The sequence below is a fragment of the Petromyzon marinus genome, chromosome 39 (genome assembly GCF_048934315.1).
Source record: "Petromyzon marinus isolate PM22_M1 ecotype Great Lakes invasive population chromosome 39, UKy_Petmar_22M1.pri1.0, whole genome shotgun sequence".
Taxonomy (NCBI): domain Eukaryota; kingdom Metazoa; phylum Chordata; class Hyperoartia; order Petromyzontiformes; family Petromyzontidae; genus Petromyzon; species Petromyzon marinus.
Genome location: NC_133705.1, coordinates 6,587,566 through 6,601,752, shown reverse-complemented (window position 1 = coordinate 6,601,752; position 14,187 = coordinate 6,587,566). Strand labels below are relative to the sequence as shown.

Here is a 14,187-nt window from a genome sequence, read left to right as displayed (position 1 = left end):
TGAGTGTGTGACTGCATGTGAGTGTGAGTGTGTGTGCAGGTGAGTGTGAGTGTGTGACTGTAGGTGAGTGTGTGACTGTAGGTGAGTGTGTGACTGCAGGTGAGTGTGTGACTGCAGGTGATTGTGTGACTGCAGGTGATTGTGTGACTGCAGGTGAGTGTGTGACTGCAGGTGAGTGTGAGCATCTGACTGCAGGTGAGTGTGTGACTGCAGGTGAGTGTGTGACTGCAGGTGAGTGTGTGACTGCAGGTGAGTGTGTGACTGCAGGTGATTGTGTGACTGCAGGTGAGTGTGAGTGTGTGTGCAGGTGAGTGTGAGTGTGTGACTGTAGGTGAGTGTGTGACTGCAGGTGAGTGTGTGACTGCAGGTGAGTGTGTGACTGCAGGTGAGTGTGTGACTGCAGGTGAGTGTGTGACTGCAGGTGAGTGTGTGTGTGTGCAGGTGAGCGTGTGTGTGTGCAGGTGAGTGTGTGTGTGGAGGTGAGTGTGTGTGTGTGCAGGTGAGTGTGTGACTGCAGGTGAGTGTGTGTGTGGAGGTGAGTGTGAGTGTGTGACTGCAGGTGTGTGTGTGACTGTAGGTGAGTGTGTGACTGCAGGTGATTGTGTGACTGCAGGTGAGTGTGTGACTGCAGGTGAGTGTGTGACTGCAGGTGAGTGTGTGACTGCAGGTGAGTGTGTGACTGCAGGTGATTGTGTGACTGTAGGTGATTGTGTGACTGCAGGTGATTGTGTGACTGCAGGTGATTGTGTGACTGCAGGTGATTGTGTGACTGTAGGTGATTGTGTGACTGCAGGTGAGTGTGAGTGTGTGACTGCAGGTGAGTGTGTGACTGTAGGTGATTGTGTGACTGCAGGTGAGTGTGAGTGTGTGACTGCAGGTGAGTGTGTGACTGCAGGTGATTGTGTGACTGCAGGTGAGTGTGAGCGTGTGCATGCAGGTGAGTGTGGGAGTGTGCAGGGGAGCAGGGCTGAGCATGGGGGGGCCCGGTGAGTTAATTGTGGGGTGCTGTAGGTGGCTGTGTTTGCGGTCTGTGGTCACGGGTGGTGATTACACGAGTAGGGAGACGTGGATTAATACCACGCGCGCACTCTTCACTGTGAGTGTCTACGTGCGTGTGCGTGGGGAGCGGTAGAGCAGCGGTTAGCGCGCTATGAACCCGGTGAGCCGAGTTCAAGTCTCGCTCACGCCCGGCACAAGTGGCGATTATAATCGTGGGTGTGTACGTGTTTTAGATAATTATCTAAATCGGTCCTGGGCGTCCACTAGGCAGACTCGGCCTCAAATGAGTAGCTGGTTCGGTGTGTAACCATTGCCACTCGGGAGACAGACGGCCATGTCGTGATGCTGGCCACCCACCCCCTCGTGTGCTGTGCTGGCCTTCATAGGTGCTTGCTAACAGCCCCAAAAGTCTTACAAAGGCTTTACTGGGGAGCTTTGTCTTGTGTGTGTATGTGCGTGCTTGTGCTCGCTAACAGCACTTGGTCCTACAGTCTGTTAAGGCTATACGGGTGATCTTTGTCTTGTATATGGAAGGCGATCCAGAGTCTTAAGATCAGGGAAAGTGCCGGGCAGGGATGATCCCCCAAGCGAACTGCTGAGGAAGGTTATTTGTGTGCAGACTGCCCTATTTGAGATCATTACGACTGTCTGGACCGCAGGAAGGGTTCCGCAGGATTGAAAGGATGCCCTGGTGGTTCCCCTCTTTAAGAAGGGGGACCACACAGACTGTAACAACTACCAGGGCATCTCACTCATCAGTGTGCTAGGAAAGGTTCTGGCAAGGATTATTCAACATCGCCTTGCAATGAAAAGCTAAGGAGGGATTTGCGGAGCCCCAATATGGTTTCAGGCCAGGGCAGTTTTGCACAGATGTCGTATTGTCTGTCCGTCTGTTACGGCAGAGGTGTGGGGAATTTACAACAGGTTCTACGTGGCTGCTTTAATGACCTGGTCAAGGCCTATGAAACTATCAATAGGCCAGGGCTCTGGGTTGCTCTTTGCGCTTTCGGAGTCCCTGATTCTCTGCTCACAATCATAAAGGACCTTCATGATGATGGCTGGTAATAGTGGGGCCAAGATCGGCCTCTGTGGAGGAGGCTCTTGAAGGACGCTCCTGGGCAGTTGGAGGCAGTCGCCCTCCAACAACAAAGAGCGGAGCGCCGGACGGCTAAAACACAGCAAGTTGGCACAGTAGGGGGGCACAGGTGGTGCATCTGCCGGTCATCTCAGTCAACCCATGGCACTTGGGTCTGTCCCGTGACCTCCTGCCAGCTGCCTTTCAACAAAGTGCACATCACCTGGCACAAGCGCTGTGGTGATATCGCTGCCACACAGTGGCGAATAGCGGCTGTTGTTGTTGTATGCATGCGTGTGTAGTAGGGCGTGTCCATGTATGTATGCATACGTGTGTGTGTTTCGTACGGCGAATGAGTGTGCACGTGTAGTATGGCGTATGCGTGTACATGTGCGCGTGTAGTATGGCTTTTGAGTATATGTATGTGTGTGTGTGCGTGCGTGTGTAGTACGGGTTCGATTCCCGCTCACGGCCAACACCAGTGACGATTATCTTAACCCGTCCCGGGCCTCCCCTAGGTCGACTCAGCCTCAAATGAGTACCTGGTGCAGTATGTAAACATTGCCACTAGGGAGGCAAAGGCGGTCGGGCATGGTGCTGGCCACCCACCCCCTCGTGTACCGTTACCGGCCTTCATAGGTGCTCGCTAACAGCACTTGCTCCTACAGTCTGTTAAGGCTGTACGGGGGATCTTTTATCTTTGTAGTACGGCGTGTGCGTGTACTCCTGGGAGGGGCGGCCCCTGTGCCGTCTGCGTGCGTACTCCTGGGCACTGGGCGTGCGCTGCGTGGCCTGGAACCCTGCGGGGAGCGTGCTCGCCGTGGGCAGCTACGACCAGAAGGTGGCGACACGCGGGGAGACACGGGGAGATACTGGGAGATACGAGATACACGGAAGGACACAGGGATGCATGGGGACATACATGGACGCGCGCGGAGACACTGGGAGACATGGGGACGCAGATTGAGACACGGGACACACGGGGATACAGAGAGCGACACGGGACACACTGGGAAACGCAGGAGACATGGAGACACGTGCTGCCCCATATTTTCCGAACAAGGAGACGTGGGATGACACGGGGACAAATGGGGAGGCACGGGAGGCAGACAGCCTTTAAAGTTCAGTTCGCGTGCGTCTTCATGGCACTGATGGAAGCAACGTCACAGTCGCACCATAATGACTCTTGAACCCTAGTATAGTCACCTCTGACCCCTCACCTTTGCCCTCCCCCAATACAGGTCCGGTTGCTGAACCATGTGACCTGGCAGAAGGTGGCAGAAATGGTGCACACGAGCAGCATGAACGACCCCAGTGTGGTGAGACCTCGGGGTGCACCGCGCCTGGCACGAGCGCCGGTCGTGATGTTCACAGCCACTTAGTGGAAGATGGCGGCTGTGTTATTGCTGTCGTGTGACTGAATCGCAGCAATACAAATCCAGCGGCCTGGGCTCGACTCCTGACTGTGAACCTTCGTCACCACCGATGGCCCAGCTGTAGCCGAACAGGACTCTCTTAGGTCCGCTCAGCCTTGATGGAATAGCTGGCACTGCTTAGACTATGCTTGCCAGTTTTAGTGGGTACGTGTGTGTGTGTGTGCGTGCAGTGAGTACGTGTGTGTGCGTGCAGTGAGTACGTGTGTGCGTGCAGTGGGTACGTGTGTGTGTGTGCAGTGGGTACGTGTGTGTGCAGTGGGTACGTGTGTGTGCAGTGGGTACGTGTGTGTGTGTGCAGTGGGTACGTGTGTGTGTGTGCAGTGAGTACGTGTGTGTGCGTGCAGTGGGTACGTGTGTGTGCGTGCAGTGGGTACGTGTGTGTGTGTGTGCAGTGAGTACGTGTGTGTGTGTGTGCATTGGGTACGTGTGTGTGTGTGTGCAGTGGGTACGTGTGTGTGTGCGTGCAGTGAGTACGTGCGTGTGTAGTGTGTACGTGTGTGTATGTGTGCAGTGATTACGTGTGTGTGTGTGTGCAGTGAGTACGTGTGTGTGTAGTGTGTGCGTGTGTGTATGCGTGCAGTGAGTACGTGTGTGTATGCTTGCAGTGAGTGCGTGTGTGTGCAGTGGGTACGTGTGTGTGCGTGCAGTGTGTACGTGTGCGTGTGTGTGCAGTGGGTACGTGTGTGTGCGTGCAGTGTGTACGTGTGTGTGCGTGCAGTGGGTACGTGTGTGTGCGTGCAGTGAGTACGTGTGTATGCGTGCAGTGTGTACGTGTGTGTGTGTGCAGTGGGTACGTGTGTGTGTGTGCAGTGGGTACGTGTGTGTGCGTGCAGTGGGTACATGTGTGTGCGTGCAGTGGGTACGTGTGTGTGTGTGTGTGTGCAGTGAGTACGTGTGTGTGTGTGTGCAGTGGGTACGTGTGTGTGCGTGCAGTGTGTGCGTGTGTGTGCAGTGGGTACGTGTGTGTGCGTGCAGTGAGTACGTGTGTATGCGTGCAGTGTGTACGTGTGTGTGCGTGCAGTGGGTACGTGTGTGTGCGTGCAGTGGGTACGTGTGTGTGCGTGCAGTGGGTACGTGTGTGTGCGTGCAGTGGGTACGTGTGTGTGCGTGCAGTGGGTACGTGTGTGTGTGTGTGTGTGCAGTGAGTACGTGTGTGTGTGTGTGCAGTGAGTACGTGTGTGTGCGTGCAGTGGGTACGTGTGTGTGCAGTGGGTACGTGTGTGTGTGTGCAGTGAGTATTTGTGTGTGCAGTGAGTACGTGTGTCTGTGCAGTGAGTACGTGTGTGTATGTGTGCAGTGAGTACGTGTGTGTCTGTGCAGTGGGTACGTGTGTGTGTGTGCAGTGAGTACGTGTGTGTGCGTGCAGTGGGTACGTGTGTGTGCGTGCAGTGAGTAAGTGTGTGTGTGTGCAGTGGGTACGTGTGTGTCTGTGCAGTAAGTACGTATGTGGGTGCAGTGAGTACGTGTGTGTGTGCAGTGGGTACGTGTGTGTGTGCAGTAAGTACGTGTGTGTGTGTGCAGTGGGTACGTGTGTGTACGTGCAGTGGGTACGTGTGTGTCTGTGCAGTGGGTACGTGTGTGTGCAGTAAGTACGTGTGTGTGGGTGCAGTGAGTACGTGTGTGTATTTGTGCAGTGAGTGTGCAGTGATTACGTCTGTGTGTGCAGTGAGTACGTGCGTGTGTAGTGTGTACGTGTGTGTATAGTGTGTACGTGTGTGTATGTGTGCAGTGAGTACGTGTGTGTGTGTGCAGTGAGTACGTGTGTGTGTGTGCAGTGAGTACGTGTGTGTGTAGTGTGTACGTGTGTGTTTGCGCAGTGGGTACGTGTGTGTGTGTGCAGTGAGTACGTGTGTGTGCAGTGAGTACGTGTGTGTGTGCAGTGTGTACGTGTGTGTTAGCGCAGTGAGTACGTGTGTGTGTGCAGTGAGTACGTGTGTATGCGTGCAGTGAGTACGTGTGTGTGTGTGCAGTGAGTACGTGTGTGTGTGTGCAGTGAGCACGTGTGTGTGTGTGCAGTGAGTACGTGTGTGTGTGTGCAGTGAGTACGTGTGTGTGTTCGTGCAGCGAGTACGTGTGTGTGTGTGCAGTGAGTACGTGTGTGTGCAGTGAGTACGTGTGTGTGTGCGTGCAGTGGGTACGTGTACGTGCGTGGAGCGAGTACATGTGTGTGTAGTGTGTACGTGTGTGTACGCAGTAAGTAGCGGCATTTTAGTGGTTCGTGAGTTGCGCTACAAACCGATGACCTGAGCTCAATTCCCACTCACAATCAACACCAGTGACGTATTTGTGAACCGGTCCTGAGATAGGTCGACGCAGCCTTAAATGAGTACCCAGTGCGGTGTGTGTAGATATGACCGCTGGGGAGACACAGGCCAGTGACGTGCGGTGAGATCAATGGCTGGGGAGGCACTGGCTAGTGTCGGAGCCAGATTCACACACTGAAGGGGGCGTGGCCTCACGGCGGGCGAGGCGGAGGGGGCGTGGTCTCACTGAGGGGGCGTGTCCTCGCTGAGGGGGGCGTGTTAGACAGGTCCCCTCAGTGAGGCAGATGTGATAGCTGCCTCCCCTGGTGCTTTTTCATTGCGGTTTCATGACGAGACCAGCGAGCCTCAACATCTTTATACACGTACGTGAAATAAGTTACCTGGAGTATGGAAGGCGAGGACATGAAATGAAGGGGTCTACAAACATTACATTGGTGACATACTGAGATAGTAACAGGCACGCGCTTATTGCCCGTGCTCCACCCAGTTACTGAGGGGTTGCGCAATCAGAGGGGAGGCTGAGCTCGTCGCTGCCTCACCTCCCGTCTCTTCCTGTATTTGCAGCGGAGCTCCGCACATTTTGGCGGTTTTGACTATAAAAAATGATTGTAATCGTACAGAAATGACATTTATAATAGAGATCAGTGGAAAAATCTTAATATTTATTTTATTTGATTATTCTTTTTTTTTTTACTTTTCATAACGGCTATTTTCTATTGGAGCATGACAGGTGAAGCTCTGCCTCCTCTGACCGCACGTCACTGACACAGGCGGGTAGCTGGACATGGCCCTGGCCACACCACCCCCTCACATGTGCCACACCGTGCTGGCCTGCATAGGTGCTCACTAACAGCACTTTCCCCAACAGCCTGTGTAGGCTACACGGGTGATCTTTGTCTGTGTGTGTGTGTGTAGGTGGTTTACCGGGAGACGGAGCGGAGGGTGGTGTCTTCTAGGGGAGGGGCTGCCACCACTGGCCCCTCCCCTCCCCCTGTGTTCCACCCGCACAGCCGATGTGAGTCTCTGCCCGTGTGAGTCTCTCTACCTGGGTAAACAATAACACGAATAATAACGTGCGCTTACCTGGATGCTCACTAACGCGGCTGTGTGTAGCTGACTGTTGCTGTCTGTGGCTGTCCGCGGCTGTCCGCGGCTGACTGTGGCTTTCTGTGGCTGTCTGCGGCTGTCTGCGGTTGTCTGCGGCTGTCTGCGGCTGTCTGTGGCTGTCTGCGGCTGTCTGCGGCTGTCTGTGGCTGTCTGTGGCTGTCTGTGGCTGTCTGCGGCTGTCTGTGGCTTTCTGTGGCTGTCTGCGGCTGTCTGTGGCTTTCTGTGGCTGTCTGTGGCTGTCTGTGGCTTTCTGTGGCTGTCTGTGGCTTCCTGTGGCTTCCTGTGGCTGTCTGTGGCTGTTTGTGGCTTCCTGTGGCTTTCTGTGGCTTTCTGTGGCTGTCTGTGGCTGTCTGTGGCTGTCTGTGGCTGTCTGTGGCTTCCTGTGGCTGTCTGTGGCTGTCTGTGGCTGTCTGTGGCTGACTGTGGCTGTCTGTGGCTGTCTGTGGCTGTCTGTGGCTGCTGTCACCTGACTGGCTGACTGTGGCCGACTGTGGCTGCTGTCACCTGACTGGTTGTCTGTGGCTGTCCGCTGCTGTCTGCGGCTGTCTGCGGCTGACCGTGGCTGCCTGCGGTTGCCCACACAGATGAGATTGCGGCTGCGCCCGTGGCGGTGCCGGTGGTGAAGCCTGACGCGGACCGCGCCAACCCCCGGGTCGGCGTGGCGCACGCCGCGTTCAGCAGCGACGGGCGTTACCTGGCCACGGTGGACGGTGCGTGGGCGCTCGCCGCGCTTGGGAATCGTCAGCCACTATCCGCCCCCAGACTCGGCCTTCGGCCATCCCGATGTTGAACGGCACACCCAGGGCACGACAGCACGGGGCATTGCACTTTGGACGACGTTTCAGGCAACAGCCCTCCTTAATAGAACTTATCTAAACTTTTTGCGTTACCAGGTAGGGCCCACTGAGCTCTGTAGCTCTTTTTCGGAAGCGACCAGGCCACAAACGATAGCTCAACGAAAGTGGGTGGCTTATTGCGTGGAAATGTATAGCAGCCAAATTCTGTAAACCAGCGGTGCTTGAGCTTTTATTGCAGCCTTGTGGTCCCTTTAGTTCCCAATCATTAACAAAATGTGCAATGTCAATATATACACGGGGTTTTGATGAAACAAAGTAAGTTGTCCTTACATGCCCGTGCTTAGAGTGTGTTTCGATGAATTGCCTTCTAAATTCATCTGGCCCATGTCTCGCACACCCAGCGGGTGCATGCACCCCAATTTAAGTACCACTGAACTAAGCTAAACAACGTTTTTATTTTACCAGCTAAGCCCCACTGGGCTCTTTTTCAGAAGCGACCTGGGCCACAAACGGTAGCTCAGCGAATCGGCGTATCGCGCGGGAATTTACAGCAGCCAAATGCTCGAAATGCACCCGGAGGAAGATCCATGCAACCACGGGGAGAGAGAACACGCAAACTACAAATATACAGCAGCAGCAGGCATCAGGGTCGGGATCGAACCCACGGCATCCTGCGTACCAGGCGAGGTAGTTAACATCTCCCAGCCACCGTGATGATGATGGAGAGAGAGAGACACGCAAACTCCAAATATACAGCAGCAGCAGGCGTCAGGGTTCACACAGACAGTATTCACTGTGTCTGTGTGAACTGCTTCTTGTGTTTAGTTTGTTGTCCTTCCCCCGCAGCTCTGGTTAGCATGGTTGGCTACGTACGGTGCAAACGAAGTTTAACATACATACATACGTGTGTGTGTGTGTGTGGAGAGCAGGGGTGCAGTTATTAGCGCACTGCACTGTGAATCCGGTGAGCCGAGTTCGATTCCCGCTCACGGGCTACACCAGTGACGATTATCTGAACCGGTCCTGAGCCTCGCCAAGGTCGACTCAGCCTCAAATGAGTACCTGGTGCAGTTTGTAAACATCGCCACTGGGGAGACTAAGGCGGCCGGGCGTGGTGCTGGCCACCCACCCCCTCGTGTGCCGTGCCGGCCTTCATAGCCGCCACTTGCCACCTCTCTCTCTGCCCAACCCCCCCCCCCCTCTCTATTTAAGGCCTTGACACAGAGGCATTGGGTCTCTGTGTGTCTATGTTGTGTGTCTGTGTGTCTCTGTGTTATCTCTCTCTGCTTGTGTGTCTGTCTGTGTGTCTATGTGTGTGTCTCTCTCTGCTTGTGTGTCTGTCTGTGTGTCTATGTGTTGTCTCTCTCTGCTTGTGTGTCTGTCTGTGTGTCTATGTGTGTGTCTCTCTCTGCTTGTGTGTCTGTGTGTCTATGTGTTGTCTCTCTCTGCTTGTGTGTCTGTCTGTGTGTCTATGTGTGTGTCTGTCTGCTTGTGTGTCTGTCTGTGTGTCTATGTGTGTCTTTGTTTGTCTCTGTGTGAGTCTCTCTCTGTGTGTCTATGTTGTGTCTCTCTCTGTGTGTCTCTGTGTGTCTATGTTGTGTGCCTGTCTGTGTGTCTATGTTATGTGTCTCTCTCTGTGTGTCTCTGTGTTGTCTCTCTCTGCTTGTGTGTCTGTCTGTGTGTCTATGTGTGTCTCTCTCTGTGTCTCTGCGTGAGTCTCTCTCTGTGTGTCTATGTTGTGTATCTCTCTCTGTGTGTCTCTGTGTTGTCTCTCTCTGCTTGTGTGTCTGTCTGTGTGTCTATGTTGTGTGTCTGTCCGTGTGTCTCCGTGTCTGTGTTTTGTCTCTCTCTCTAAAATTTGGTTCTACCTGATGACGGTTGCTTGTGTTGCAATCGAAACGTCGTACACTATTCATTGTATTGTCTTTCCACGTGACTTCACCAAAAGAACCAAAGAGTATATTCTTAGCTCTTTCGGTAAAGTCACGTTGAAGGGAAACAATAAAATAATAAAATATATAAAACAATACAAATTCTCACGACGTTTCGACCATAACACAAACGGTCGTCATCAGGTGTGTTATGGTCGAAACGTCGTGAGATTTTTTATTGTTTATATATATTATTATTATTTTATTGTTTCCCTTCAACGTGACTTTACCGAAAGAGCTAAGAATATGAATTATTGCAGTCACGAAAGCTTTAAATAAAACAAAACCAAAGAGTAGTCTGTTGCATGCCTGTTGAACTTGTTTCGCACCGTATATAGCCAACCGTGATAATCGTAGGTGCCGCGGGGGGTTGGGGTGATGGACAACTAAGCAAAAACAACAACAAGAAGCAGTTCTAAAGAAATTAGTTTGTCAGTCTAGATGATGATGATTTAAAATTGCACACAGCTCCAGTGGCTTCCTTATATCGGAAGGGGAAGAGCGTTCCAGACGGCCGCAGAAGCGCATCCGAAAGCGCCGCGCGATGCGGCTGACCGCCGTCTGTGTTCGATGGGCAGCGAAAAGCCGCCGCCGCCGCTGCTGCCGCTGCTGCTGCGAGGATGACCGGAGTTTGCTTGATGATGGTTTATGGTCCTTGAGGTCAGCGAGGTACTGTGGTTCATTTGTGGCGAGCGCTTTGTGTGTGGCGAGCGAGTGAGTTCGTTTCTCAGTCCGCTTGTCCTGGTGAGGGTCGCGGCGGCGACACGTTGAGTAGTGGCGGTCCACTCCTCCCTAATCCTGGCGACAGGCTGCAGTACTACATTACTATACACTACTATACACTACACTATACACTACAATACATACACTATACACTACAGCAGCGTGTTGAGTAGTGGCGGTCCACTCCTCCCTAATCCTGGCGACAGGCTGCAGTACTACATTACTATACACTACTATACACTACACTATACACTACACTATACACTACACTATACACTACACTATACACTACAGCAGTGTGTTGAGTAGTGGCGGTCCACTCCTCCCTAATCCTGGCGACAGACTGCAGTACTACATTACTATACACTGTACACTACTATACACTTCACTATACACTACTATACACTTCACTATACACTACTATACACTACACTATACACTACAGCAGCGTGTTGAGTAGTGGTGGTCCACTCCTCCCTTTGCCTGGTGACAAACTACAGCACTGCTACACTATACACTACACTATACACTACTATGCACTATACACTACTATACACCACTACACCATACACTACTGTACACGACTATACACGACTACATTTTACACTACTATACAATAGACTACGATACACGACTACACTACTATATATTACACTACTACACACTACTACACACAATGCTACTGCTACTACTACTGCTGCTGCTACTGCTACTACTGCTGCTGCTACTGCTGCTACTACTGCTGCTGCTACTACTGCTACTACTGCTGCTGCTACTACTGCTGCTACTACTACTGCTGCTACTACTGCTGCTACTACTACTGCTGCTACTACTGCTGCTGCTACTACTGCTACTGCTGCTACTGCTGCTACTGCTGCTGCTGCTACTACTACTGCTGCTACTGCTGCTACTACTGCTGCTGCTACTACTACTACTGCTGCTACTGCTGCTACTACTGCTGCTACTGCTGCTACTACTGCTACTGCTGCTACTACTGCTGCTACTACTACTACTGTTGCTACTACTGCTGCTGCTACTACTACTGCTGCTGTTGCCCGGTAGAGTTCCAGGGGTGGTATCCTTACCGGGTGCCCCGAACCACCTCGAGTGTGTAATGAGCGCGACCCTTACAGTGACCCTTACAGCGACCCTTACAGCGACCCTTACAGTGACCCTTACAGCGACCCTTACAGTGACCCTTACAGCGACCCTTACAGCGACCCTTACAGCGACCCTTACAGTGACCCTTACAGTGACCCTTACAGCGACCCTTACAGTGACGAGCTCGTTGGGCAACCACAAGAAGCCAGCGCGGCTTGGCGAGCACCGGCCGACGGAGGCGGCGTCGGGTCCGCTAAGGCTACACCGGCCTGCTCGGGGTTCTTCGTCTGTTGTGGCGCGCGTACAGACGGCATGCCGCGCGCCGTCTGGCTGTGGGAGCTGTCCTCGTGCCGCCTGCTGGTGCTGCTGCTGCAGGCGGCGCCCGTGCTGAGCGTGGCGTGGGAGCCGCGTGGACCGCGCCTGGCGCTGTGCACCGGCTCCGCCTGCGCGTACCTCTGGACGCCCGCGGGCAGCGTCTGCGTCGCGGTGCCCCACGCAGGTGAGAGGCTCACGCGGGAGGGAGAGGGAGACTGACGGGTGAGACAGGTGAGAGGGAGACTGACAGGTGAGAGGGAGACTGACAGGTGAGACAGGTGAGAGAGAGACTCACGGGTGAGACAGGTGAGAGGGAGACTGACAGGTGAGACAGGTGAGAGGGAGACTGACAGGTGAGACAGGTGAGAGAGAGACTCACGGGTGAGACAGGTGAGAGGGAGACTGACAGGTGAGACAGGTGAGAGGGAGACTGACAGGTGAGAGGGAGACTCACGGGTGAGACAGGTGAGAGGGAGACTGACAGGTGAGAGGGAGACTGACAGGTGAGACAGGTGAGAGAGAGACTCACGGGTGAGACAGGTGAGAGGGAGACTGACAGGTGAGACAGGTGAGAGGGAGACTGACAGGTGAGAGGGAGACTCACGGGTGAGACAGGTGAGAGGGAGACTCACGGGTGAGTCGGTGAGAGGGAGACTCACGGGTGAGACAGGTGAGAGGGAGACTGACAGGTGAGACAGGTGAGAGGGAGACTCACGGGTGAGTCAGGTGAGAGGGAGACTGACAGGTGAGATAGGTGAGAGGGAGACTCACGGGTGAGACAGGTGAGAGGGAGACTGACAGGTGAGACAGGTGAGAGGGAGACTGACAGGTGAGACAGGTGAGAGGGAGACTCACGGGTGAGACAGGTGAGAGGGAGACTGACAGGTGAGACAGGTGAGAGGGAGACTCACGGGTGAGACAGGTGAGAGGGAGACTGACAGGTGAGAGGGAGACTGACAGGTGAGACAGGTGAGAGGGAGACTCACGGGTGAGTCGGTGAGAGGGAGACTCACGGGTGAGACAGGTGAGAGGGAGACTGACAGGTGAGAGGGAGACTGACAGGTGAGACAGGTGAGAGGGAGACTCACGGGTGAGACAGGTGAGAGGGAGACTGACAGGTGAGAGGGAGACTGACAGGTGAGACAGGTGAGAGGGAGACTCACGGGTGAGACAGGTGAGAGGGAGACTGACAGGTGAGACAGGTGAGAGGGAGACTGACAGGTGAGAGGGAGACTCACGGGTGAGTCGGTGAGAGGGAGACTCACGGGTGAGACAGGTGAGAGGGAGACTGACAGGTGAGACAGGTGAGAGGGAGACTCACGGGTGAGACAGGTGAGAGGGAGACTGACAGGTGAGACAGGTGAGAGGGAGACTCACGGGTGAGACAGGTGAGAGGGAGACTCACGGGTGAGACAGGTGAGAGGGAGACTGACAGGTGAGACAGGTGAGAGGGAGACTGACAGGTGAGACAGGTGAGAGGGAGACTCACGGGTGAGACAGGTGAGAGGGAGACTCACGGGTGAGGCAGGTGAGAGGGAGACTGACAGGTGAGAGGGAGACTCACGGGTGAGACAGGTGAGAGGGAGACTCACGGGTGAGTCGGTGAGAGGGAGACTCACGGGTGAGACAGGTGAGAGGGAGACTGACAGGTGAGACAGGTGAGAGGGAGACTCACGGGTGAGTCGGTGAGAGGGAGACTCACGGGTGAGACAGGTGAGAGGGAGACTGACAGGTGAGACAGGTGAGAGGGAGACTCACGGGTGAGACAGGTGAGAGGGAGACTGACAGGTGAGAGGGAGACTGACAGGTGAGACAGGTGAGAGGGAGACTCACGGGTGAGACAGGTGAGAGGGAGACTGACAGGTGAGACAGGTGAGAGGGAGACTGACAGGTGAGACAGGTGAGAGGGAGACTCACGGGTGAGACAGGTGAGAGGGAGACTCACGGGTGAGACAGGTGAGAGGGAGACTGACAGGTGAGACAGGTGAGAGAGAGACTCACGGGTGAGACAGGTGAGAGGGAGACTCACGGGTGAGACAGGTGAGAGGGAGACTCACGGGTGAGACAGGTGAGAGGGAGACTCACGGGTGAGCCAGGTGAGAGGGAGACTCACGGGTGAGACAGGTGAGAGGGAGACTCACGGGTGAGACAGGTGAGAGGGAGACTGACAGGTGAGACAGGTGAGAGGGAGACTCACGGGTGAGACAGGTGAGAGGGAGACTCACGGGTGAGACAGGTGAGAGGGAGACTGACAGGTGAGACAGGTGAGAGGGAGACTCACGGGTGAGACAGGTGAGAGGGAGACTGACAGGTGAGACAGGTGAGAGGAAGACTGACAGGTGAGAGGGAGACTGACAGGTGAGACAGGTGAGCGGGAGACTCACGGGTGAAACAGGTGAGAGGGAGACTGACAGGTGAGACAGGTGAGCGGGAGACTCA

At 54.4% G+C, this 14,187-nt stretch overlaps 1 protein-coding gene across 1 annotated transcript in view; it reads left to right on the top strand.

Moving 5' to 3' along the window:
- Positions 1 to 14,187, top strand: part of LOC142930469 (WD repeat-containing protein WRAP73-like) — a 30,577-nt gene that overhangs the window by 12,809 nt on the left and 3,581 nt on the right. The window contains exons 7-11 of the mRNA XM_076072869.1: positions 2,781 to 2,915; positions 3,316 to 3,393; positions 6,690 to 6,789; positions 7,466 to 7,591; positions 11,741 to 11,932. Of these exons, the coding sequence (XP_075928984.1) occupies positions 2,781 to 2,915; positions 3,316 to 3,393; positions 6,690 to 6,789; positions 7,466 to 7,591; positions 11,741 to 11,932 (631 nt within the window). The remainder of the gene's footprint in view (positions 1 to 2,780; positions 2,916 to 3,315; positions 3,394 to 6,689; positions 6,790 to 7,465; positions 7,592 to 11,740; positions 11,933 to 14,187) is intronic.